Consider the following 25245-nt stretch of genomic DNA (forward strand, 5'->3'; position numbering starts at 1 on the left):
GTGCACGTTCCACTTCACGTAACTAAAGGTAGAAGTCCAGAGTGCAACTGCTCTGCAGAGCAAAGGGATTTTATTTTCGTTGTGAGCTCCATTTCTATTAAGTATCGTCTGAAGACTAAAAACAATCTGACAGGAAGTGCGCTCTATTTTTACATTTCGCACATGATATTTCTCTTGTTTTGGGATACAATACATTTCCCCTCTATATTGGATATCTGGCGCTGTCTGCTAAAATTTCATAGCAGACGAATAAATACTTCCCAGAATGGCTCGTTTGTTATTAACGTGTTTTTTGGCGTTGATATCAACGCAACTGGTGAGTACACATAAAATATTCATAGAGTTATGTTATGAGTTGGTAACCTGTGCAGTCGCGCCTTTTACGCACTGATATGTACTTAATTCTTTCCTGTAGGTCGAGTCGTCCGGTGTGTTTGAGTTGAAAGTACACTCCTTCAGTAGTACCCGTAGTGTCTGTAAACGGTCTAGGGACTGCCAGATATTCTTCCGAGTCTGCCTTAAACATTCCCAAGATGTCATCTCACCTGAGCCCCCCTGCACTTATGGCATGGGACTGACCGAAATCTTCAGTGTCGACCCGAGCTCCATCTCCAGTAGCGCACCCATCAGAGTGCCTTTCCATTTCAAGTGGCCGGTAAGTAGCCTACTGTACACATACTCAATATACCATAGAGCTGATGGGAAATTAAAGGTGCAATGCAGTCGTTTTTATCTCAATATCAAATCCTTTCTGGGTAACATTTAAGTGCCTTCCTGTGATTGTTTTCAAATAAATGGTCAAGAAGAAACAAAAAATGGCTTCTTAGTAAAGAGCAATTTCGCATGTGAGAATTTTGCTAGGACTGACTGGGAGTGGGGAACTCTTATTAGTCTAACTAATGTACCACCTGGTGATGTCTGTCAGGCAGGCCAACACTCCTCCTCACCAATACAGGCGGAAATTTCAGGCAGTCTTTACGAACACCTCTTACACAAATCATTTTCACAATGTCACTGTATTATGGAAATATATTTAAGACATAGGGAAATCACGTGTTTTACTGCACTGGGCCTTTAATGTTTAATGCCTGGTGGTACATAGATTAGGTAACGGCATATAGATTTTCATGAAGAGTTTACACTTTCAATAATCTCGCCTTTTACAGCTATTTGACAAAGTATATATTTTTTCCTGTGTGGCTTGTAGGGTACATTCTCGCTCATTGTTGAAGCCTGGAACGCAGAGTCCTCCGACGGCCAGTCCACAGGTAGGTGGCCTTCAGTGCATACTACCTCTAGGGGGCGGAAAGTAGCTTGGATATTCCTCTAACAGTCATTCCCAGCACAAGCGTTTGAGTATAGACACGTTTTACTTATTTGCAAAAATGCGATAATATTTTATTAGAAAATACATATAGATTTTAAAAAGTGATTACCTCACAAGATTGGATTTTAGGAATGTATTTTATTTTTCGTCTGCTCAATGTCTCTCTCTTTAATAGAAAACCAGAATAACTTGATCAGCCGCTTGGCCACCCGTAGACGACTCGACATTGGCGAGGATTGGTCACAGGATGTGCATTTTGAAGAGCAAAGTGAACTTCGTTTTTCTTACCACGTTGTCTGTGATGAACATTACCACGGTGACAGCTGCTCAGACTACTGCCGTCCCCGTGACGACCCATTCGGACACTATACTTGTGATGCGGCGGGCACCAGAATGTGCCTGTCGGGTTGGAAAGGAGAATACTGCTCAGAACGTAAGTGTACTGAAGGACTACAACGTTTTTTTTAAAAGATAAGGCCAAATCTTTTTAAGGTTGTTAATCAGAAATCTCGAAATAGTTAAATCAGACATTTCAACGACATATTCTGGTAAAAAAAACAACTGCTTCTGTCTATTCAAATATAGAGTTTGCATCCTTTGTTCGGGCCAACAATGGGAGCTGAGTGTATGGTTTAACAGGGACACGCGTTGGAACTTAATGTGCGCTCCCTTGCGTGAACAAATATGGCATGTGTTTCTTTTGTGTGCGTACCAGCTGCTTAGTTTAGTACTTAACAAATACTTGATGTGTCTGAGCTCAGTGAAGGGGTGGTTGTTTTGTGATTAGAAAGGGGAACACTCATTCAACTTTTCCCCCCTATCTCTAAAGCCATCTGCTGGTCTGGCTGTAGTGAGAAGCATGGTTATTGTGAGGCCCCTGGCGAGTGCAAGTGCCGCCTTGGGTGGCAGGGACCCCTCTGTGACGAGTGTGTCCGCTATCCTGGCTGCTTGCATGGCACCTGCGGCCAGCCGTGGCAGTGCGACTGTAAAGAGGGCTGGGGAGGACTGTTCTGCAACCAGGACCTCAACTACTGCACCAACCACAAGCCCTGCACGAACGATGCTCCCTGCACCAACACAGGCCAGGGCAGCTACACCTGTACCTGCAGGCCGGGCTTCAGTGGCAACAATTGTGAGATCGAAACCAACGAGTGTGACAGCAACCCCTGCAAGAACGGAGGCAGCTGCAATGTAAGTGCCGTGTTGCATTTATCTCTCAGGATTAAATGTTGCTATCCACAGTCCAAGTCTTTTATTGTCCAATATGAAATGCCACCTTTTTAAATTACCAGGATCGGGAGAATGACTACACCTGCACCTGCCCCCAAGGCTTCTACGGGAAGAACTGTGAGATCAGTGCGATGACCTGTGCCGACGGGCCCTGCTTCAACGGTGGCACCTGCATGGAGCAGGTGACCGGTGGTTACTCCTGCCGCTGTCCTGCCGGCTACATGGGTTCCAACTGCGAGAAGAAGATTGACCGCTGCAGCAACAACCCCTGTGCTAACGGTAAGCATCCCCTCACAGCACATCCACTGTCTTGGTGAGGGGAAACCTACCAGGACTTCTGATTGTTATGTTGGAGCCGCTCACAAACTCTTATCTGTCCGCCTGACAACAAAACTCAACCGACTGTGCTGCGGACACATTCTTTGGCAGTTACCATCATGAGTTTTTAGAAATGATTTTCTTCTTTGCACAATGTCAGTTTTGTTTTGACATGCATCCAGTCCGAGCCTAAAATGTAAAAAATGCAACATAGGCATGGTACAAAAGAATCTTGGCTCAGACTGATATAAGGGGTGAGATATAGCTGTCATTATGAGGTGGGAAAAAACCTAGTCTTAGAATGTTGTGGGCTATTTTGTCCCCCCTGGGTCCTCATTAGCTACACTGTAACTGTACATCATGTGGGAATGAGCACAAGCTTATCTGTAATTGGCTAAATTCCTGTTGGTGTAGGAAGAAAATATACACAGTATAATATTTGCCTTCCATAAGAAGCTTTGCCACTCAGACCTGCACTTCAAGTTTTGATAAACATGCTGAGTGTGCGTCTATCTCTGTAATAGGTGGCCAGTGCCTGGATCTGGGCCACAGCCTGATGTGCCGTTGTCGTCCTGGCTTCACTGGGCCGCGCTGTGAGATCAACATCGATGACTGCGCCCGCAACCCCTGCCACAACGCCGGGACCTGCGTGGACGGCGTCAACGACTTTACCTGCACCTGCACCCTGGGCTTCACCAGGAAGGACTGTAGCGTCCGCGCCGACGCCTGCTCCGTCTTCCCCTGCCAGAATGGAGGCACCTGCTACACACACTTCTCCGGACCTGTGTGCCAGTGCCCGGCCGGCTTCATGGGCTCCCGATGCGAGTTTAGCCTCAAACCCACCGCCAAGCCCAAGGCTGACGGCTTGCCCGCAGTCCTGGTTGTCTCCTTCGCCCTGGGCCTGGTCACCCTCACGCTGGTGGTGTGTGCTGCCATCGTGGTCCTAAGCCAGATAAGGCGCGGGCGGAAGGCCATGGCGTCTTCTGTCCGTAACGACCTGGAGACGGTCAACAACCGTCCCATAGGTGGTTCCAACCCCTTGTCCAGCCTCCGAGAGAAGGAAGCCTTCCTCATCCCTGGCGGCCATTACAAGATGTCCAATAAGGACGCAGCGCTGACCTCTGGCCCCGCAGACAAAAACGCAGGCAAGGCCTACAAGCAGAAGATGATTGACTACAACTTGGCCAAGGAGGAGGACCGCCATGCCAAGAACAAATTTGACCAGTAAGTATGCCTCGTCAAACTCAACCGGCATTGTGCCAATGAAGCAGAGAGTCACCAGTGCCCTAGAGTTTGGATTGCTTGTAATTGAACCCAGCGAGATGTTACAACTTGATTTCTCACTATGTGACGTTCAGGCTTTATCAGATTTTTGAAACCCTCAACTTTGTATTGGAGATCATGGGATCCACTGTTTTAGCTGTTGCATGATTCCATTGCGCCTATGGAACCTGACCTCCTTTCCCTCCCTCTATCTCTTTTCAACAGGAAATCAGAAGGCAGCATAATGGTTCCACCAATGAGCTTCCCTAAAGAAGGCTTGTACCACCCAGTTTTCATCATCCAGACAGAACAGCAAGCTGAACAGTGTGTCTTTGCTACTGAGGTAAGCAGCTCCTCCCATTCAAACTGGTTATTATTAAGAGTTTCGGAAGTTTGTCAACTAACTTTTTCAAGATTTGATTGGTAACTTTCTATAATTTTCCCACCTTTAGGTTTAACACAGTATTCCGACACTGAGTACTGTGACCAACAAGGGCTTTGCCTGATCATGTTTACAATCTTTCAAAGACAATTCAAAGAATTGAAGAGGATATATTAAATCAACATGTATTATTTAATATTTATTCATGCTGCTCATTAAAAATGAACTTTTTGACAACATTGACAATTTTGGATACAATACGTGAAAAGTGGGGGTGGAGAGTAGAAAGAATGTTCCGGCATAATTTGCACTACATTTTTAATTCTAATATAATTTGCTTTCTGTTAAATTTTAACAAAAAGAGAACTTTCTTCTGAAGAGTGCCATGGATTCACCAATCACAGAGAAGCAGGACCTTTTTCTCTCCTGATGCCTTATCGAAAAGAAAACGACATCTCAAATAATCTAGAGGCCTTTTTTTTTTTTTTTTTTTTTACAAACTATGAATAAGATATCACTGCAATCCACTTGAGAATCAAAATGAACACCAAGGACATTTTCGTGGCCTATCTGGGCTAGTTTTTTTTGGTGTCAGGGTGGGGAAAAATGTTGAAGCTATCAAAGAGCTGAAGATGAAGGTTTACTGAAAGCTTAGATGGACAGTTGTCTATTAATATCTTTGAGTTTGTAGTGGCCATATGTAATATCTAGGCCTTCTGGTCCCTAAACTGGACCCCCTTTCCCTATGGAAATAAATTACCAATGTGCCCTATCTTTCACATGTACAGTATACTTAGGAAACTCAATCTTATCAAGTGCCTGATCTTTAAATTATGCTATGACTTAAGGAAAAATGGTACTGATCTTACACACTGACATTTTGTATGTGTTCTTTTATGTGTTTGTTTGATGCTGTACATGTTTTTTCCTTCTCTTTTGGAGTATATATATTTTTTTTACAAACACACCAGAAAGTCTTATTCGAAACAGTTGAAAGTCGTAGTACATGTCATTCGTACAGTTTGATTTTTCTCACTGTCTTTCAATTTACAGCTTCCATCTTGCCAAACACCCAGTGATTTTTATGGCATTCCCTTGACTTGAATGAAGTGCATAAAGTCTGCTTCCCCGATATATAAAAATATCCTCCGTTTTTTTTTTTTTTTAACCGACAGTGCTGGATCTTTAAAAATATGTTTATTTTTTAGAGTGAAGGACTCCAAAGAGAGGTTGTTCTTTTTAATTTGAAACCAAATATTTTTTTTAATTTGTAAATATTTGTATTATTGTCCTCTTTAATTTAACAATGCAATGTGTACATAACCATGAGATATTCTTTCTATTTAATTTTTTTGTACATCATTTGTATTTATGAAGAGAATTGTATATATGTCTATGTCCCCAAAAATATATTTTTTTCATAATAAATCAGAGAACAGTAATTCATGTGTTGTCTTCCACTGGGGGTTGGGGTCTTTGGGCTGCTCGCTTGATATTTATGATAAGTAGATGGGACATGGGGCCCATTTACTTTTGTTGCTGGGCCCCCTGAACCCTCCTAGATAGCAGGGGTTGGCCTATCACAGAAAGGGAATCACGTGGATGACACTAGCTAGCAGATTGTTGCCTAGGAGGAGGCTGCGGTGCTGTTTGGAGATATATCATCTAGGGATTCATGTGCCAGGCTAGAAAAGGGAGAGATCCTACAGGGTGTTTTCTCTAAAGCCTGGGGCGTAGTTCCCACAGCATACATTATCTGGCTCTAAAGACCAGCTCTAATCCATCTCACTGACGCCTGTATATATATATATATATATGCTAAATCTCTATCACTTTCACCCCCCCCCCTCCCCCCTTCAATGAGACCCTGTGTTGTGCAAAATAGATTCAAGGAGAAGCGTATGTTAACAAATCTGCACCACTGCTCCTAGTGTCGTGTGCACACCTGCTGACCTCATGTGATCAGATTTCTAACATCAGTTCTGAAATCCTGTTTTATTTTCTGTATTTTACTTAAGCAATAAGCATCATGAGAAACTGAAATTGAGTGTTCCTGTGTTGGAGGAAGATCCGTTGAGAATAACCTGCCTCTCAAGTACCACCTCCCCCTCTTTCAGAAAAAAGTGATGGTTAGGGAGAAGAAATTGTATAAATGGGGGGAGGGGAGCACTTCTGCTGAGAGCTGGGAGGGCCACTGGCCCCCCATGGGGAGCATGGGTCCCACTCAGCACCTGACCCTGTGGGCCCCTATCCTACGCCTACTCTGTCTGGTTCTGCTAGCCTCCATGTGCCAGCCCAAACATCCAAACCAGGATGCTAAGCTACGCTAGTTCATGCTAGTCCACCGCACTGAACCTTTAGACTTGGGGGATACATCCCCATTGTCCATGCTGTTTATCAAATGTGAAGGATCTCAACCCACTGGGAACAAACTGGTTGAATCAACATAATATGTCAACCTATTGTGATGTGGAAAATACACTGAATTTGAAAAAAGTCATCAACATAAACTGTTGTTTTGAGAGTGAAATTTCAACCTCAGGATTATGTCAGTGTAACCCATTTTCAATATAGACAAACCTTGTATAAAATATGTTGAATTTGTGCCTTTGAAACAACGTCAGATCTTCAACGTTCGGAAAGTATTCTAACCCCTTGACTTTTTCCACATTGTTACTTTACAGCCTTATTTTAAAATTGATTTTGTTTTTTAATCAACAATTTACACGCAATACCCCATAATGCAAAAGCAAAAACAGGTTTGTAGAAAACTTTGCAAATGTACAAAAAATTTAAAACAGAAACACCTTATTTGCATAAGTATTCAGATCCTTTGCTATGAGACTGGAAATTGAGCTCAGACTGGAAATTGAGCACCTTCTACAAAGGTGCTTCAACAAAGTACTGAGTAAAGGGTCGGAATACTTATGTAAATGTGATATTTCAGTCGCAGGTCTGTGGAGATCTTCACAATTGCTATAATAATCTGCACAGAATCTTGCATTTGAGTAATTTAGCAAAGTGCTTCCCAAACTTTTTCACTCAGTCTCTTTCGGCATTGGGGAACATCCCGCACCCTACTTCTACGGGCACTATTTATGACAAACTGTTCACACCCTTCCTGTTGGTGGAGAGAACATTTTGCAGGTTTAAAGGTTATTTCCCGCAATTCTACACATTTTGTCATGGGGTGCAGAGAATTTTTCAATTTGAAAGCAAATTTTTGTGAAATTCTGTCCATCTTGCCATGTCTAATTTGTGTGACATTTGAGTAACTCAAACGTTACAACAAAGTCTATGGGCTAAAAAACGTTAGCTGACATGGGCTAGTTGATCTGACAAGTCATAAATAGTGCTCTAAGGTATGCAATGACTGACATGTCAAGAGGAAAACTGACTATTTTGAAATTGCACCTTGTGGATTCTACTACTACAACCCTCAAGGGTAATTGAAAGCCGGACTGAGCCCCCCCCCCCAAAAAAAACCTCTGCTCCCCCCATCGGGTGCGCCCCACAGTTTGTGAACCACTGATTTAGCAGACGCTCTTATCCAGAGAGACTTACAGGAGCAATTTGGGTTAAGTGCCTTGCTCAAGCGCACATCAACAGATCTTTCACCTAGTTGGCTCAGGAATTCGAGCCAGCGACTCAACCGCTAGGCTGCCTGATCACTTGCCGTATGTACTATGTAGTCTCAACTGCCATCCAGGTCATTTGGCTGTGCTATTAGAGGAAGTGCAGCGATAGCACATAAACAAATAAATAATCTGACCTTGTGTTCCCATTTGAACTTTGTGTGTTTTAAATGGTTGAAAGCGCAGTGATAACCCATTTGGATGACAACTCAACCAAAAATCTGACATCGTTTTTCTGTTGGAACTTGGTTGTGCTTTCAGATGGTTGAAAGCACAGTGATAACACATTGGGTATACAACAAACTTCTGGCTGTCTTTTTGAGTGGCTGAATAAAGGTTGAAATCTCATTGATCAGCGTCTCAACCAAATATGACCCAAATTTCCACGTTGAAATGACGTGGTGTGCCCGGTGGGAAATAACCAGATCTAAACATGGTCCAATGAACTATTACTGATCTGAAGCCTGATACTCTCCTTCTCTCTCTCTTTTATCACAACACCCCTCCCCTCCTTTTTCTCCCTCTTCCTGCAGCTGTCCAGCCTGAGTAAAATCTTAACAAATCCTCTTGTTCGTTGGTGCTAAAAGTGGGGGTTAAGATGAGCAAGCTGCTAAGCTCGTTGGACATGGTGTTGTTGAGTACACTCTGAACTGGGAGAGAGTGTGTGTGTTTGTGTGTGTGTCATGGGCGAGGGGGGTATTGCAAAAGGGGCGTGTGGCTCCTTTCATCGCACTCTGCGAGCGGAACCAAAACAGAAAGCAACATGACTGTGTATCAAAATGACAGCAGGGCGCAGTCATGCCACTAAACTTCAGACCTCAGGCCTACCTGCTGTTCACCTGACTTTATTTTTTTTTTAAACAATCTTGCACTAAACTTTGAACTTTGAACATTTGTCATGTCATCTGGGGAGCGAGGAAGACCAACCAACTCTTTCCCATTGACACTGCCTGCCCCTGGAGTGGAAGAGAGAGGGTTTGACTGAGTGGTGTGCCGTCTGAAGATGGCTGCTCTGGATTGGCCAAAGTGCTGGGTCAAAACAGGATGTGGTTGTATACACAGGTCTGGGAGTGGCTGAGACGCGCAGCTGGAGTCACAGAGTAACTCTGCGTCCTGTTTACCCCGCCGAGCAGAGGCTGCAGAGAGGGGGCCTGCCTGCGCCCCTCAAAAGTGTCCTTCCCTTAGTTTCCTGTGGCTGATTGCGCCCTGTGCCAACTGATTGTGGCGCTACTTGTCAAAAGCCATCTCTTCAGAAAACAAACAGAGCCCTCTGCTTGTGATTCTCTACTTCCCTTATGTTCATCTTGGGACGGGGCGAATGCTGTCAATGGGCTACTCAAGCTCCTTCCTATCAATTAAATGGAGATGTTTTCTAGGCAGGTGCTAAGAGAATCAGCGATTCCTATCAACATACTAAAAGCTCTTTCAATTTCACCCTGTTTTTAGCCATCCATTTATTTAGTGTTTATGTTTGTTCCACATTCTTTCAAATGTTTTGTCACAACAGAACATCTTGGTTTCTGTGCATGAAACGAAAGACCGCTCGCTAATAATCTCTTCAGAAAGTGGTTGAAATCTGGTTGGGGGTTGGTGAGTCAGCTAAACACTGGTGAAAAACCATCTCTCTGTGCTCCTGGCTTCGGGTGACACCAGGCACCAGGGCCGGAACTCTATTGTTGCCACTGTTGTCAGTTCCCTTGTATCCTCTTCCACGGTCAGAGGAGGAGAATGAGGAAGAGGGAGCTACACCCCATCCTCATTTGTTCCTGTTGTATTACTGCCATGGTGCGGAGTGGCCTTTAGATCAGCAGGCTAAGACACGGAGTGGTCAGGGCTTTAATAAAAAGTGAATGTCCAATCCGAGGAGTAGCTTTCCAGGTACGTTGTTTTACGTCTCACAAGAATGCCTGAAGATAACTCCCGCACTGCCTTACAGAATGCCTGAAGATAACTCCCGTACTGCCTTACAGAATGCCTGAAGACAACTCCCGTACTGCCTTACAGAATGCCTGAAGATAACTCCCGTACTGCCTTACAGCATGCCGTGACACTGTCGTGCATAGTACGATATCTTCTCCTTTAACTTTCACACATTTCCTAACAAATGAGTGTAACCACAATGAAGACAACTGTACTTCACAACAGCAATTAACAGAAACACAGTTTCTGGTTTTGAAAGGACAATAAAGCGATGCAACATGTACATTTCTCTTTTCACCACGGCTTCTCCCGGTAGCGACTGTGACGTTGGTTGTAGTAGAAGGTTCTGTTTCCTCTTTTCCAACTCATCCTTTAGCTTGATGTGTTTTTTTGTAGGGCCTCTTAGGTTGGGAGTTGTGTCTTTTTTTTTTGTTGCATGGGATTGACCAGCAGGTCTTTCTGCTTTAGAATCTTCTATCGTGGTCTGCACCTACCCTGAGGGTGGTGCGTGCCGGGAAGTAATGTGCTTAAAGTGAAGCTGCTTTGCCATTTATCAGTTACTCGAGAATTTGGGCCCATTGTCAGTAATGACTCATCTGCAATGTCATACCTTGTGGAGGGTCCCTTCATCTTCATGGTGACCTGTGTGCTTATAGTTGTGTAGTATCTTGATGAACTTTGTGTAGCATATGATTTTTTATTGTTTTAATGTACCTTTATTTAGGCAAGTCAGTTAAGAACAAATGATTATTTTCAATGACGGCCTAGGAACACTGCCTTGTTCAAGGGCAGAATGACAGATTTTGTCAGCTTGGGGACATGATCCTGCAACCTTCCGGTTACTAGTCCAACGCTCTAACCAATAGGCTACCTGCCGCCCCTCATGATCAGATAGTGTTGTTTGTCACGCTCACGTAGATCTAGAGCAACTCCTTTCCATGGTCTGTCGGGGAGTGACAGAGATTAGTTGCTTGTTTTGTTGTGCCTTTCTAAGCTCACAACAAGACTGATAAGACAGGATCTTTGTCTTTACCACTGATGAGATCCCCGGCCACCATACTGAGGCTTTCTCTCACCATTTAGTCGGACCCAGTGGTGTAAAGTACTTCATACAAAATACTTTAAAGAGCTACTTAAGTCGTTTTTGAAGGTATCTGTACTTTATTTGACTATTTCTTTAAGAAAATACGGTGCTTTTTACTCCATACATTTCCCCTACATTTTGAAGGCTTAGCAGGACAGGATAATGGTCCAATTTACGCGCATATCTGATCTGTCAGACTCACTAAGTGCTTCATTTGTAAATTATGTCGGAGTGTTGGAGTGTGCCCCTGGCTATCCGTAAGTCAAATAAAAAACATCAATTGTGCCTTCTGGCTTGCATAACATAAGGAATTTGAAATGATTTATACTTTTACTTTTGATACTTAAGTATATTTTAGCAATTACATGTCCTTTTATTACTTAAGCATATTTAAAACCAAATTCAGACTTTTACTCAAGTAGTATTTTACTGGCTGACTTTCACTTTTACTTGAGTCATTTTCTATTAAGGTATATTTACTCTTACTCAAGTATGACAATTGGGTACTTTTTCCACCACTGGTCAGACCTTGATGTCCATTGTGTATTCTATCAACAATGTCTGCCCTCTTTGTCTGTGGAACGACTATGCGGTTCCCACAGGAGATTTGGTGGCACCTTAATTGGGGACAACGGGCTCATGGTAATGGCTGGAACGGAATGTGTGGAATGGTTTCCAATACATCAAAAAACCTGGTTTCCAGATGTTTGATGCCATTCAATTTGTTCCGTTCTGGCCATTTATAATGAGCTGCTTTCCCCTCAGCAGCCCCCTGTGGCGGGTTCCCCCCTGGGACTTCACCATTGTACTCTGACAGTTCTGTTTCACTGGGGAAAACTCTGACTGTGACTGGGGTTTTACTCACATGCTCAGACCAGTCTGACCTGATTTACTTGATCATCTGCTCCGAGGGCAACTCTGATGTTTTCCATTTCTCTCTGTGTAGCAGGTATGTTGTTGATGTTAGCTGCGACATAACGCTCAGCGTGTGTGTGTCTGTCCTTCTTTTTTGTGCGTGTCCACGGACTCCTTGACCGTGTCCGCCACGACCAAGGTTTTTCCTGGTGCACACTCTGCTGTGGGTTTGAACCGCATGAGTAGTCTCTGGCATGGTAAAGCCACATTATCCAAGTCTTTGCTGTTCATTAGTGGGACCAAGGCCTTGTGGTCTGTCACTAACTTGAAGTGCTCCAGGCCGTACATGTATTTCTCAAACTTCTCACAGGGCCAAACGGTCGCCAGACGCTACTTTTCGATTGGCACGTATCTGGTTTCTGCCTCTGTGAGCCACCTAGAGCAGTATGCCACTGGCTTCCCCTCCCCATGGCACTATAGTAGTACACTGCCAAGCCCATAGCTGCTTGCGTCTGCTGAGACTGTGGTGGCTCTGTTGCTGTCGTAGAACGTCAGGACGGGGGAAACGCTGAGGCATTGGAACGCCGCCTGCTGTGTGTAGTCCCATGTCCACGCTGTCTTTGACTTCAGGAGCTCATGCAGTGGTTGGCCCGGGGTGGAACGGTTGGGGATATACTTCCCTAGGTAGTTAATCATCCAAAGAACTCTCTTCAGCTCCTGCACGTTCTCTGGTGGGGATAGCTGCCTGATGACCTCCACTTTCTCTGGATCAGGCCTGACTTCTGATGGATCGATGAGGTGTCCCAGGAAGCGTAGCTGTGTTTCCTGTTCAACGCCCGTCGTGCACCTCCATGGTATTTGCATATACCAAAATGTTATCCATAAAAATGGCAACTCCCTCTAGGCCTTGCAATGTCTCCATCGTTTTCCTCTCACCAGCTTGAACATGTTTAGAAATACAATGCTTTGTGCAACATCTTGCTTCAGTGGATGATATCAGAACGTTGGACATTTTGGTTGGTAGGGAGCAGAGGCAGAACAGGAGGGAGAGAGAGAAGGAAAAGGAGAAACATGGAAGAGTGCATTGAGAGGGGAGGAGGAACAAGGAGAGAGGGAGAGTGAAGAACACACACAGATGAAAGACACACCTGCCATCACTACATCATTACTTGCCTGACCCTTCTTCCTCTCCCCGCCTATTTTGGCTACATCGAGTCTGGCTACAGTCCTGTCTGACCGAGAAAAGGAAGCGGAGCAGGATGGCTAAAAGACATGAATCAAGACCTCCATGTTGTATACACACTTACCTTCTCAGCACCAAACGAGATTTCCATCATGCATTCACATGCTATGCTCCATTCCAGACAGACACCGTTACATGGGATGGTACTAAGGTGCTCAGGGACTGTCATCTCATCTCCTAGGCTAAGACATGTTTGCAGCATAGGAGTAAGGAGGGCAAAGAGTTATCAGGTATCTCAGTTTCCCGGACACAGACTAAGCCTAATCGTGGATTAAAAAGCATGATCAAGTTTTAAGTGTCAAGTTTTAATGTCACATGCACAAGTACATTGAAATTCCTTTCATGCAAGCTCTAACCCCAACAATGCAGTAATCAATAACAATGTAATGCTCAAAATGACAAGGTAGAACAAAAACACACAAGATATAGAAATAAGAAGAACACAATAAGGTAAGTAAGCATACTATGTACAGGGTCAGTTCCAGTACCATATTCACAATGTGGATTGGTAGATTGGTACTGGATTGGTAGAGGTGTATATACAGTGCATTCAGGAAAGTATTCAGACCCCTTGACTTTTTCCACATTCTGTTATGTTACAGCCTTATTCGAAAATGGATTAAATCATTTTTTCCCCTCATCAATCTACACACAATACCCCATAATGACAAAGCAAAAACATTTTTTCAAAACTGAAATCACATTTGCATAAGTGTTCAGACCCTTTACTCAGTACTTTGTTGAAGAACCTTTGGCAGCGATTTCAGGATTGAGTCTTCTTGGGTATGATGCTACAAGCTTGGCACACCTGTATTTGGGGAGTTTCTCCCATTTTTCTCTGCAGATCCTCTCAGGCTCTGTCAGGTTGGATGGAGAGCGTCGCTGCACAGCTATTTTCAGGTCTCTTCAGAGATGTTGGATATGGTTCAAGTCCGGGCTTTGGCTTGACCACTCGAGGACACTCAGACTTGTCTCGGAGCCACTCCTGCATTGTCTTGGCTGTGTGCTTAGGGTCGTTGTCCTGTTGGAAGGTGAACCTTTGCACCAGTCTGAGGTTGTGAGCGCTCTGGAGCAGGTTTTCATCAAGGATCTCTCTGTACTTGCTCCGTTCACCTTTCCCTCAATCCTGACTAGTCTCCCAGTCCCTGCCAGTTTGTCATAAATAGTACCTGTGCCCGGAGAAGTAGACGTAGGGTGCGGATGTTCCCCAATGCTGAAAGAGACTGAGTGAAAACATTTGGGAACCACTTTGCTAAATTACTAAAATGCAAGATTCTGTGCAGATTATTATAGCAATTGTGAAGATCTCCACAGACCTGCGACTGAAATATCACATTTACATAAGTATTCCGACCCTTTACTCAGTACTTTGTTGAAGCACCTTTGGCAGCAATTACAGCTGTGGGTGTTCTTGAGTATGATGCTACAAGCTTGGCACACCACGCTTCACTGTAGGGATGGTGCCAGATTTCCTCCAGACGTGATGCTTGGCATTCAGGCCAGAGATTTCAATCTTGGTTTCATTAGACCAGATAATTTTGTTTCTCATGGTCTGAGAGTCCTTTAGGTGCCTTTTGGCAAACTCTAAGCGGGTTGTCATGTGCACTTTACTGAGGAGTGGCTTCCGTCTGGCCACCCTACCATAATTGCCTGATTGATGGAGTGCTGCAGAGATGTTTGTCCTTCTGGAAGGTTGTCCCATCTCCATAGAGGAACTCTGAAGCTCTGTCAGAGTAACCATCGGGTTCTTGGTCACCTCCCTGATCAGGGCCCTTCTCCTCTGATTGCTCAGTTTGGCCGGTCGGCCAGCTCTAGGAAGAGTCTTAGTGGTTCCAAACTTCTTCCATTTAAGAATGATGGAGGCCACTGTGTTCTTGGGGACCGTCAATGAAGCAGACATTTTTTGGTACATTTTCCCAGATCTGTGCCTTGACACAATCCTGTCTCGGAGCTCTATGGACAATTCCTTCAACCTCATGGCTTGGTTTTTGCTCTGACATGCACTGTCAACTGTGGGACCATTATATAGACCGGTGTGTGCCTTTCCAAATCCTGTCCAATCAATTGAATTTACCACAGGTGGACTCCAATCAAGTTGTAGAAACATCTCAAGGATGATCAATGGAAACAGGATGCACTTGAGCTAAATTGAGTCTCATAGCAACAGGTCTGAATACTTATGTAAATGTTTTTTATTTGTAATAAAATTGCAAACATTTCTAAAAACTTGTTTTCGCTTTGTCATTATGGGGTATTGTGTGTAGATTGAGGAAAATGTTTTATTTAATACATTTTAGAATAAGGCTGTAACGTAACAAAATGTGTAAAAATGAAAGGAGTCTGAATACTTTCCCGAATGCACTGCATGTATAGCCAGCAGCTTATATAGTGATTGTATGTGAGTGGGTGTGTGTAGAGTCAGTATACATGTACAATGGTAAGAAAAAGTATGTGAACCCTTTGGAATTACCTGGATTTCTCCAGAAATTGGTCATAACTTTAAAAAAAAATGTATTTCACCTTTATTTAACCAGGTAGGCTAGTTGAGAACAAGTTCTCATTTTTGTAACTGCGACCTGGCCAAGATAAAGCATAGCAGTTCAACATATACAACAACACAGAGTTACACATGGAATAAACAAAACATACAGTCAATAATACAGTAGGGAAAAAAATAAAAGAAAGTCTATATACAGTGAGTGCATAAAATCTGATCTTCATCTTCAAGTCACAATAGTCAAACACAGTCTGCTTAAACTAAGAACACACAAACAATTAGACATGTTCATGTCTTTATTGAACACACCTTGTAAACATTCACAGTGCAGGGTGGGAAAAGTATGTGAACCCTTGAATTTATAACTGGTTGACACTCCTTTGGCAGCAATAACCTCGACCAAACGTTTTCTGTAGTTGTGGATCAGAGCTGCACAACGGTCAGGAGGAATTTTGGACAATTCTTCTTTACAAAACTGTTTCAGTTCTGCAATATTCTTGGGATGTCTGGTGTGAACCACTCTCAAGGTCATGCCACAACATCTCAAATCGGGTTTAGCTCAGGACTCTGACTGGGCCACTCCAGAAGGCGTATTTTCTTCTGTTGAAGCCATTCTTTTGTTGATTTACTTCTGTGTTTTGGGTCGTTGTCCTGTTGGATCACCCAACTTCTTTTGAGCTTCAATTGGCAGACAGAAAGCCTTACATTCTCCTGTAAAATGTCTTGATACACTTGAGAATTCATTTTTCCGTCGACGATAGCAAGCTGTCCAGGCCCTGAGGCAGCAAATCAACCCTAAACCATGATGCTCCCTCCACCATACTTTACAGTTAGGATGAGGTTTTGGTGTTGGTGTGCTGTCTTTTTTTTCTCCACACATAGTGTTGTGTGTTTCTCCCAAACAACTCAACTGTAGTTTCATCTGTCCACAGAATATATTGCCAGTAGCGCTGTGGAACTTCCAGGTGCTCTTTCGCGAACTTCTGACGTGCAGCAATGCTTTTTTTGGACAGTAGTGGCTTCTTCCGTGGCGTCCTCCCATGAAAACCATTGTTGTTTAGTGTTTTACGTATCGTAGACTCGTCAACAGAGATATTAGCATTTCCAGATTTGTCTTGCCACTGTATGTGCATATTCTGTGTGTGAGCAGATGATGGAGTGAGTGTCCGTATGTGTGTTGGAGTATCAGTTTGTAGGGCCCTGTGAGTGTGCATAGACTAAAATACAAAGGTCAACTCAGATAGTCTGTGTAGCCATTTTGTTAGCTATTTAGTTAGCTATTTAGCAGTCTATGGCATGGTGATAGAAGCTATTCAGAAGCCTGTTGGGGTCAGACTTCATCCACCTGTATTGCTTGCTGTGCGGAAGAAGAGAGAACATTCTATGGCTCGGGTGGTTGGAGTCTTTAGCGATTTTCCGGACCTTCATGAAGCCCCCGACGAACAGTCCTGTGGTGTTTCCATAGATAGGGCTAGGTTTAGATGTTCCTTAGTCAGGTAAGCCATGACACAGCCCACATCTTCTAAACGTGTGACAACCAGGTCTCTGAAGTGCGACCAATTTGGTCACATATGCGATTAAATATTTTGCTATGCGACCTGGAGTTTTATTTTGGGAGAACCAGTGCGACGAAAAGAAAATCCAATAAAACATCAATTCACATGTGATTTTTAGTAGTAGTATTGATTAGTATACCTAATTAGCTGCTGCAGAGGCAGTGGCTACTCTTCCTGGGGTCCAAACAGGAAACTAAACACAACAAATAAAATACATAGAATACACATCATGACAAAAAGTATGTGGGCACCTGCTCGTTGAACATCTCATTCCAAAATCATGGGCATTAATATGGAGTTGGTCCCGTGTTTGTTGCCATAACAACCTCCACTCTTCTGGGAGGTGCATGGGGGCATTGTCATGCTGAAACAGGAAAAAGCCTAACCCAAACTGTTGCCACAAAGTTGGAAGCACAGAATCGTCTAGAATGTCATTGTATGCTGTAGCGTTAAGATTTCCCTCCACTGAACTAAGCGGCCTAGCCCGAACCATGAAAAACAGCCCCAGACCATTATTCCAACTTTACAGTTGGCACAATGCATTGGGGCAGGTAGAGTTCTCCTGGCGTCCGCCAAACCCAGATTTGTCCGTAGGACTGCCAGATGGGGAAGAGTGATTCATCACTCCAGAGAATGCATTTCCGCTGCTCCAGAGTCCATTGGTGGTGAGCTTTACACCCCTCCAGCCGATGCTTGGCATTGCGCATGGTGATCTTAGGCTTGTGTGCGGCTGCTCAGCTATGGAAACCATATTTCATGAAGCTCCTGACGAACAGTTATTGTGCTGATGTTGCTTCCAGAGGCAGTTTGGAACTCGGTAGTGAGTGTTACAACCGAGGACAGACAATTTTTACGTGCCTCAGCACTCAGCATTCCCGTTCTGTGAGCTTGTGTGGCATACCACTTCGCGGTTGAGCCGTTGTTGCTCCTAGACGTGTCCATTTTCATGTGTGGCTGAAAAAGCCAAAGCCACTAATTTGAAGTAGTGTCCACATACTTTCTTATTTATAGTGTGTATAATATACATAGCACTACATTTACATCACAATTTAGTAATTTAGCAGATGTTCCCATCCAGAGCGACCCACAGCTAGTGCGTTCATCTCACGATAACGAGGCGATTTAAGGCCCCTGTTAAACACTGACCAACACTTTGGTTCCTACTCATAATTCATCATTCCTACCTGGCTTTTTCATTTCTTATCATGCCAAATTACAATCATAGAATTTAGAATAATCGTTACATTTTTGGGGCCATATCTTGCAGCGCTACTTACAATTATTTGTATTTATCAAGAGCCCTGCACATAACACTGGTGAAGTAGCAGGGCATTGGCCCTCTGTTGGGGCATTGGCTTTACTTTGGACTTAAAGACAAGTCGAAAGAGGCATGAGACGCCACCTGTTCCTCTGGTCCTAAATCTGATGGGTATCTGACAAGTACACCTCTCCTGCTGCCTACTGCCATGCATAGGAGGGATCTGTCACAGGCCATCCAATGCAGATATCAGAGTGTGTATGTTTTAGAATGCTTCAGTTTGTTGGAGGTCGGTTAGTTGTGTTAGGAGCCTGCATGTGTTTTTGTTTTGTTGTTTGATAGGGGCATCGGGTGTATATCTGTATTTGTATGATGTGAATGTTAGGTGTTAGTGTTGAGGTAAAGGTATCCAGGATTGAAGTTGGCCCGCTATTTCATCTCGGTTAGCTTCCTGTTTTCCCTGTATTTATAGGCCCTGACATGGGAAGGGAAGTGAACCCTGTTCTGACACACGCGTCACTCCTCAGCCTCTATTCTTTATTTTCAAGTCAAAAGGAAATGGAACGTCTTCCTGGCCACACACACACACAAAGTTTTGTGTGCATAGGTTTGCGCGTGTGTGTGTGGCCAGGCAGGAAGATGTTCCATATCCTTTTGACTTATCACTGGTATGTAATATACATGTGCTGAAATTCCTTCATACAGCATCAACATTGTGATAAACAACATTTCATAATAAACAGCACGTTTCCAATGGTGCTTCTTGTAGTCTGGGTGGTAGGTTGGTGGGGCAATGCGTAGAGCCGGGGCCCCACCAACTCACACACTCTCTCTCTCTCTCTCTCTCTCTCTCTCTCTCTCTCTCTCTCTCTCTCTCTCTCTCTCTCTCAGTTACTCAATGGGATTCAGTTACTCAATGGTGACCTCTCTGTCTCTCTCTCTCTCTCTCTCTCTCTCTCTCTCTCTCTCTCTCTCTCTCTCTCTCTCTCTCTCTCTCTCCTTCCAAGCTATTTAAGAGGTCAGGCCCTGACACCACCCTCTGCCCCTCAACTGCTGAGGACCGGTAGGTCAAAGGTCAAGACAAATAGGAAGTGACCAACACAAATATAGATATAACAGACAGGGGTGATTCTCAATGTGGATGTAACCGGGGGGAGTTTTTCAAGCGAAGGCTATGAAGGAGACAAGGCAGTTGCAACAACAAACAAAAAAAACACAAAAAAAACGAACCAGCAAAAATCAATTAGAGGGAAAACAAGCTAATCGGAGCATCTTCTCTCCTCCTCCCCCTCTCCTCCCCCTCTCCTCTCTGATTGCATTATTTTGTACGGAGCTGAGATCCCTGGGCTTTCCAGACTGTTTGTCTCGTGAAATCGACAGAAGAAATGAAAACAAAACAGCCCGTAGACTACTATTGTATGCACGGCTGAACGTTTGTCTCTGTGTGTGCGTGCGAGGTATGTAGCCTCCACGTTTACGTGCTTTTGTTTTTGTGCATGTCCATGTGAATTTCTTTATTTCTGTCTGTGTGGTTATGGAGCCCAAAAATAGAGTATCTGCTTCTAACACATACTGTTATGTTTGTGGAAGAGTTATCAAAGCCTGGTGGTACATGCCACATGAGAGACCACACATAAAGAAGAACGCCATTCAACCTAGTGGCGTTTGCCAAGTGGTTTGCATATTTGAAAAGAACGAGTGGTGGCTGCATCGTTAGCTTGTAACCTGCTTGTTCACCACGTAGAGTTTCTAAGTAGGATGCATTGATGAATCCCCTAACCATAGAGGCATGTTCATAGGCCTCAGCCTATTGTTGGGGCTGTAGGAAAAATCATCTCCCAGCACTTCCATCAATCATAGAGAACATGAGAGGTTTGTGTTTGGACTAATGGGGGTTTCTCAAGTCACGTAGCTGGAAAATAAACACATCTCCTCCTTCCCCTGTGTAACAGATGGGAGGTTCTTGTCTCCTGGGCTCTCCTCCTTCGCTCTCCCTAGAAAAACAATAGATGCATGTACTGCTCACACACACACAAAACAAAACCTAAACAGCAGGATAACACCGTAGCAGCCCCCCTTCAACCCAGCCCTAACCTTAGAGACGCACTTTCACTGCGAAAGAAAGGGGCATACATTGACATGTGCCACTGAACACTTACCTCAAGCCAAAGCAGAGCAACACAACTGCAGCAAGATGTGCTCTCTAACCGTTTGAAATGACTGTTTCAATCCCACACCCCCACGCACACCCACAACACACTGTGTAGAATGTCCTCACTGGTTTATGAGACAGGAAGCAAATATGAGTGAAGTACATTTGGAGACTTGAAAACATCCATAAGAGATGGTCTAAGCCACGTTCCCCTACCTGCGACCCATGGTTTTATTTGCGCAAAACCCCCCCAAAAAATAAAAAGAACATTTTGTGGAAATGTTGTTTTTGGACATAAAAGACTGTAAAAACACAAGGAGATCAGCTCCAAGTGACAAACATTTTGTAAATCTGTTTCCAAGTACTCCCACACATAATTAAGAGATACGTGATCGTATACAAAGTAAGCAAGGTTTGAAATGATTCCGTTTTAGTCAGAGATTATATCTGTTTGGGCTTCCTTGGTCAATTTGCAGTCTATAAATTATTTCTATATTATGTTCCGGGCCCTGATAATCCACTCAAGACAAAATGGTCCCCGCATCTCAATCTAGTTGATGATCCCTGGTCTAAGTGGACTGACATGGCATATTACATAGTGGTTCATGTGGTGGGGGCTCAGAAAGTTCCCTATACGGAGGTGAGTATGACTGTAGAGGCCAGTGTCTGGTGTTTGGGGGCTTTAGTCTGGGAACCCCACATCCGGCTAAGCACTCCCCTTTGACCCTAGGCAGCGTGGGAAAGGGTGCGAGGAGAGAACCTGCGTGACCATTGGGCATTAGTGCAGATGATTCTAGCAGACCTGCCCCACACCTGTCCCCACCCCCTGCTCGAACAGGACTCTTCTCACTGAGGCTTCCCAAGGAGGGGGAGGGCGGGATGGGCAGAGGATGGGCTACTGCTGGGGTAAAGACCCAAACAGTCCCCATTGCCTCCTGTCTCCCACCCATCTCTCTTACAGAAGCTGCACTGGTGAAACCTGACACCCCTGATAGGAACAGGAGATGACAAGGTGGATTTGTTGTGGGTAATCAATCATATGCCCTGGGAAATGGTGAGTGCCCATTTTTAGCTGGTCACAGGGGTTTAGAGATGTGCAGACAAGGCTCAGGGCAAACCCGGACAAGCAAGAAATCACATAGGAGTATTGGGTAACATTGCTTCAGTTTAGGGCCTATATAGAGAGCACCCATCCACAGCTGATTAAACTACCAGACATTGTTACTGTACTTGACATGACATCATATATTGTATCTGTACTGTTATGAGTCTTATTTGCTTGGAAAATGACTTCCAACAGATAGAGTTGATTCTCAAGCAATTCCTCCATTTTGATCCATTATGAATTTCAACATTTCATTGAGTCACGATGAATAACAATGTTTATAATATTATGTAAGAGTGCTAGGAGAATGCTGCTTGTATTCTGTAAGAGTGCTAGGAGAATAATGCTTGTATTATGTAAGAGTGCTAGGAGAATGCTGCTTGTATTCTGTAAGAGTGCTAGGAGAATTCTGCTTGTGGTGGTGATGGAATTGCCTGCTGCAATGGGTCCAGCTGCTTTATGTACAGGATACTCGGTGACACTCAACGACAGAGCACTCAATGGCACTCGCCATTTCCACACACCACTCACAGACCGACTGTTCCAATATTTCATTGGCTGTTTTTGTATCAGCTCTTTGAAACCAGCTCTGGAGTTTGTCATCTAAATCATTGTATTGTACTCCCATGTGACAACCCTGTGTACCAGCCAGGCTGCCCCAGTCAGAGATGGCGGTAGTGAGTCTGACCCGCTCCACATCTACCTCTGCTGACCGTATCCGGCTGGTCGAGTAGACTAGCGGACTGACCGCCCGACCTTTGATACATTTTGTCGACGGGCAGTCGGTTCGATGATGGACAGCTCCGTCTCACAGCACAATAGGAGCCAAAGTGTGGGAAAGGAGGAAGAGGAAGGAAGTTGGTTTCATTCGCGCTGGGAGAGGGTGGTGATAAAGATCTGCAGAAAGGAGCAGGAGGCTTTTCCCAGGGGGAAACTCACAGTGGGGCAGGGAGGACTGACCTCCCTCACATCACATCAGACCAGACCAGGGCTCAGGAACCAGGAACCAACCCAGGCATTCTTAACTGGGTGACTTATAGCCAACCCCCTCGTTGGTCTGCTCCACCTCAGTTAAGGTGCTGACGACCTTGTCGTTTCATGGGAAAGTTATTTTTTATTTCTTTAGTTTGATTAGACTCTTGCCATTTGTTTTGTTTCTATTAAGTCTGCATCGAAACAAGTCTATTCACAAGCAATTAGGAAATGTGTAACAGCATGTTGAGTCGTCAATGTTCAGTAGATCTGATGGCTATTGTTCCAGAAACATATATATATATATATATATATATATATATATATATATATATATATACTCTCTTTGTTTTCGGTCACAGGGGTTTCAGTTACTCAATGGTGACCTCTCTCTCTCTCTCTCTCTCTCTCTCTCTCTCTCTCTCTCCATCCATCCATCCATCCATCCATCCATCCATCCATCCATCCAGAGGCTGGTCTATGAAGGCCACCCTTGACATCCCACACGCCAGGGTGAAAGGTCACTTCCTGTACAAGGCCAAGCTCGGCCTCAGACCATTCTCTACAGGAGAATGCGGCCTCTCTCACTGAGTGATGATGGCCACCATTTTCTTTGTTGTCCATGAGAGGATGACAGGTGTGGTGGTAGGATATTTTATCATGTCCATGAAACCAATGTTCGTTGTTGCGTTCAACAACATTTGTCAATCCCAGGTCAGATTAAGGCAGAGTTGGTTAAGGCAGAGTTTCACATGGGCAGGCACTGGGGGATTGCTATGTGATTAGGGCAGGCAAACTTATCTCCATTGAGTTTTACCAGTAGGAAAAAGTACAACTTTCAACAAAAAATAGTCAAGTAATTTTGTAATGAGGCATTAGTTTAAATGATGTAATTTCTTATGCAATTGGACCAATAAAGGAAAGGCATATAGTATCATGACACTGATTGGATAGTGAATCTGTAAACATCAGGGGCCATACTGTAGATTTGGCCTGTAAGGGAGCACTGCACCCCACTTCCTCTGCTATGGCAGAGGAGTTCGGTTTTACTGTATGTAGGTGAAAGGGGACAGCAGCCCATCACTCATAGACGTTTTGTCCAGCAGGCGGGTTACGGTCAGACGGGAGTGTGTTCCCGTGGCTGTATAGCAGCCCGATGGGGAAGTGGTGGAGAAGTTCCCACAGTGGCAGCCCCTTGTTCTCCATCTGCCTGTCTGTCCCCAGTCCCACACTCACACATCACAGAGGAGGTAGGCTACCTCTTGGCCCTGAGCCTGAGGAAGGAGAGGTTTGAGCAACGTGTGCCACCACCGCTCCTCCTCTCCTTCTGAAACTTCAAAGGGCCCCACCACAGAGTCTGGGGGCCTCCTGCTAGCCACAGCCAGTCATCAACAGCACTGTGTGAAAGTGTGCCAGTCTGTGTCTCTGTCCTTCCTTCTGGAGGCCAGCCAGACGGCAACACCCAAACAGAAAGGCCTCTTGTGAGAGGACAAGTCACCTTCTACAAGAGCGCGAGTTTAAAACTTTTTCTTTATTTCATTTACTTGTTTGAGTGTTGTGGGTTTGTCCCATAAATTGGCTGACTTTTCAACAAAGAATAGCCTGCCAGTTGTGGTTAACAGGAAGCAAACTGTGGTTATTTGTTCACCAGAATCAACACAGTCTGTGCTGGTAAGAGTACACTTCACATTTTCAGTGACATGCTTCCTTCTGTCTTGGGACAATACAATCATTTGAGGTTTTACATGCAACTGACAAAGTGGTTACCAGAAGGCCAATATAAACTAATTTCCTCTTTTCTGTACAGGAAATGTGATTGAAACTGGGCTTCTGAGCAGTGGAATAAAGTACTTCAGTAAAAATACTTTAAAGTACTACTTAAGTACTTTACTATTTATATCTTTGCCAACTTTTACTTCTACTTCACTACATTCCTAAAGAAAATAATGAAGTGTGCCTGCTGTCAACACACTCCTGCCAGCTCTCTCACGCTGAGTTCTCCTGAGCCAGGCCCAAAAGCCTCGGTCCTAAGGTGAGGACTGAGGAGCTCCTTTTATGTAACAGGGGCATAGAGTAAGGGGAGGCAGGGGTAGAGGTAGTAAGAGGGGGGGTTAGTGAGTCTCATAGATGATGGGAAAAGGGGGGGGGGGGAGGGGGGGGGGCGCGAATCACCTCTTGTCCACATCAAAGGGCTCCATCCAGTATTCTGCTTTAGCCACAACTGGTTTCCCAGGCCAACACACCCCCTTTATGGAGGAAAGACCTGCAACTTCAAAGGCAGCAGAGCCTGTGTGAAGAAATACAAAAGGCTATTCAAATGAGAAGTAATGGCGAAGTTTAGCTAAGATATTTAAAGAGGGTCTTTTAAAACACATACAAGTCATGGTAATGGATGTTAATTTAGATGCAAACTAATCCCATCCTTTGCTGCTGCTATTTTAAGACCCT

The 25245-nt window shown here is 44.3% G+C and overlaps 1 protein-coding gene across 1 annotated transcript; it reads left to right on the forward strand.

Moving 5' to 3' along the window:
• Positions 1 to 5962, forward strand: LOC110503618 (delta-like protein C). Its single transcript, XM_021582046.3, has 9 exons — positions 1 to 316; positions 416 to 655; positions 1208 to 1268; positions 1503 to 1760; positions 2157 to 2518; positions 2620 to 2836; positions 3400 to 4099; positions 4364 to 4481; positions 4591 to 5962. The coding sequence occupies exons 1-9, from the start codon at positions 266 to 268 to the stop codon at positions 4594 to 4596; spliced, it is 2013 nt and encodes a 670-aa protein (XP_021437721.2). The 5' UTR covers positions 1 to 265; the 3' UTR covers positions 4597 to 5962.
• Positions 5963 to 25245: the final 19283 nt, after the last annotated feature.

This window comes from Oncorhynchus mykiss, chromosome 24, assembly GCF_057628025.1.
Source record: "Oncorhynchus mykiss isolate SJ-2025 chromosome 24, ASM5762802v1, whole genome shotgun sequence".
Lineage (NCBI taxonomy): Eukaryota > Metazoa > Chordata > Actinopteri > Salmoniformes > Salmonidae > Oncorhynchus > Oncorhynchus mykiss.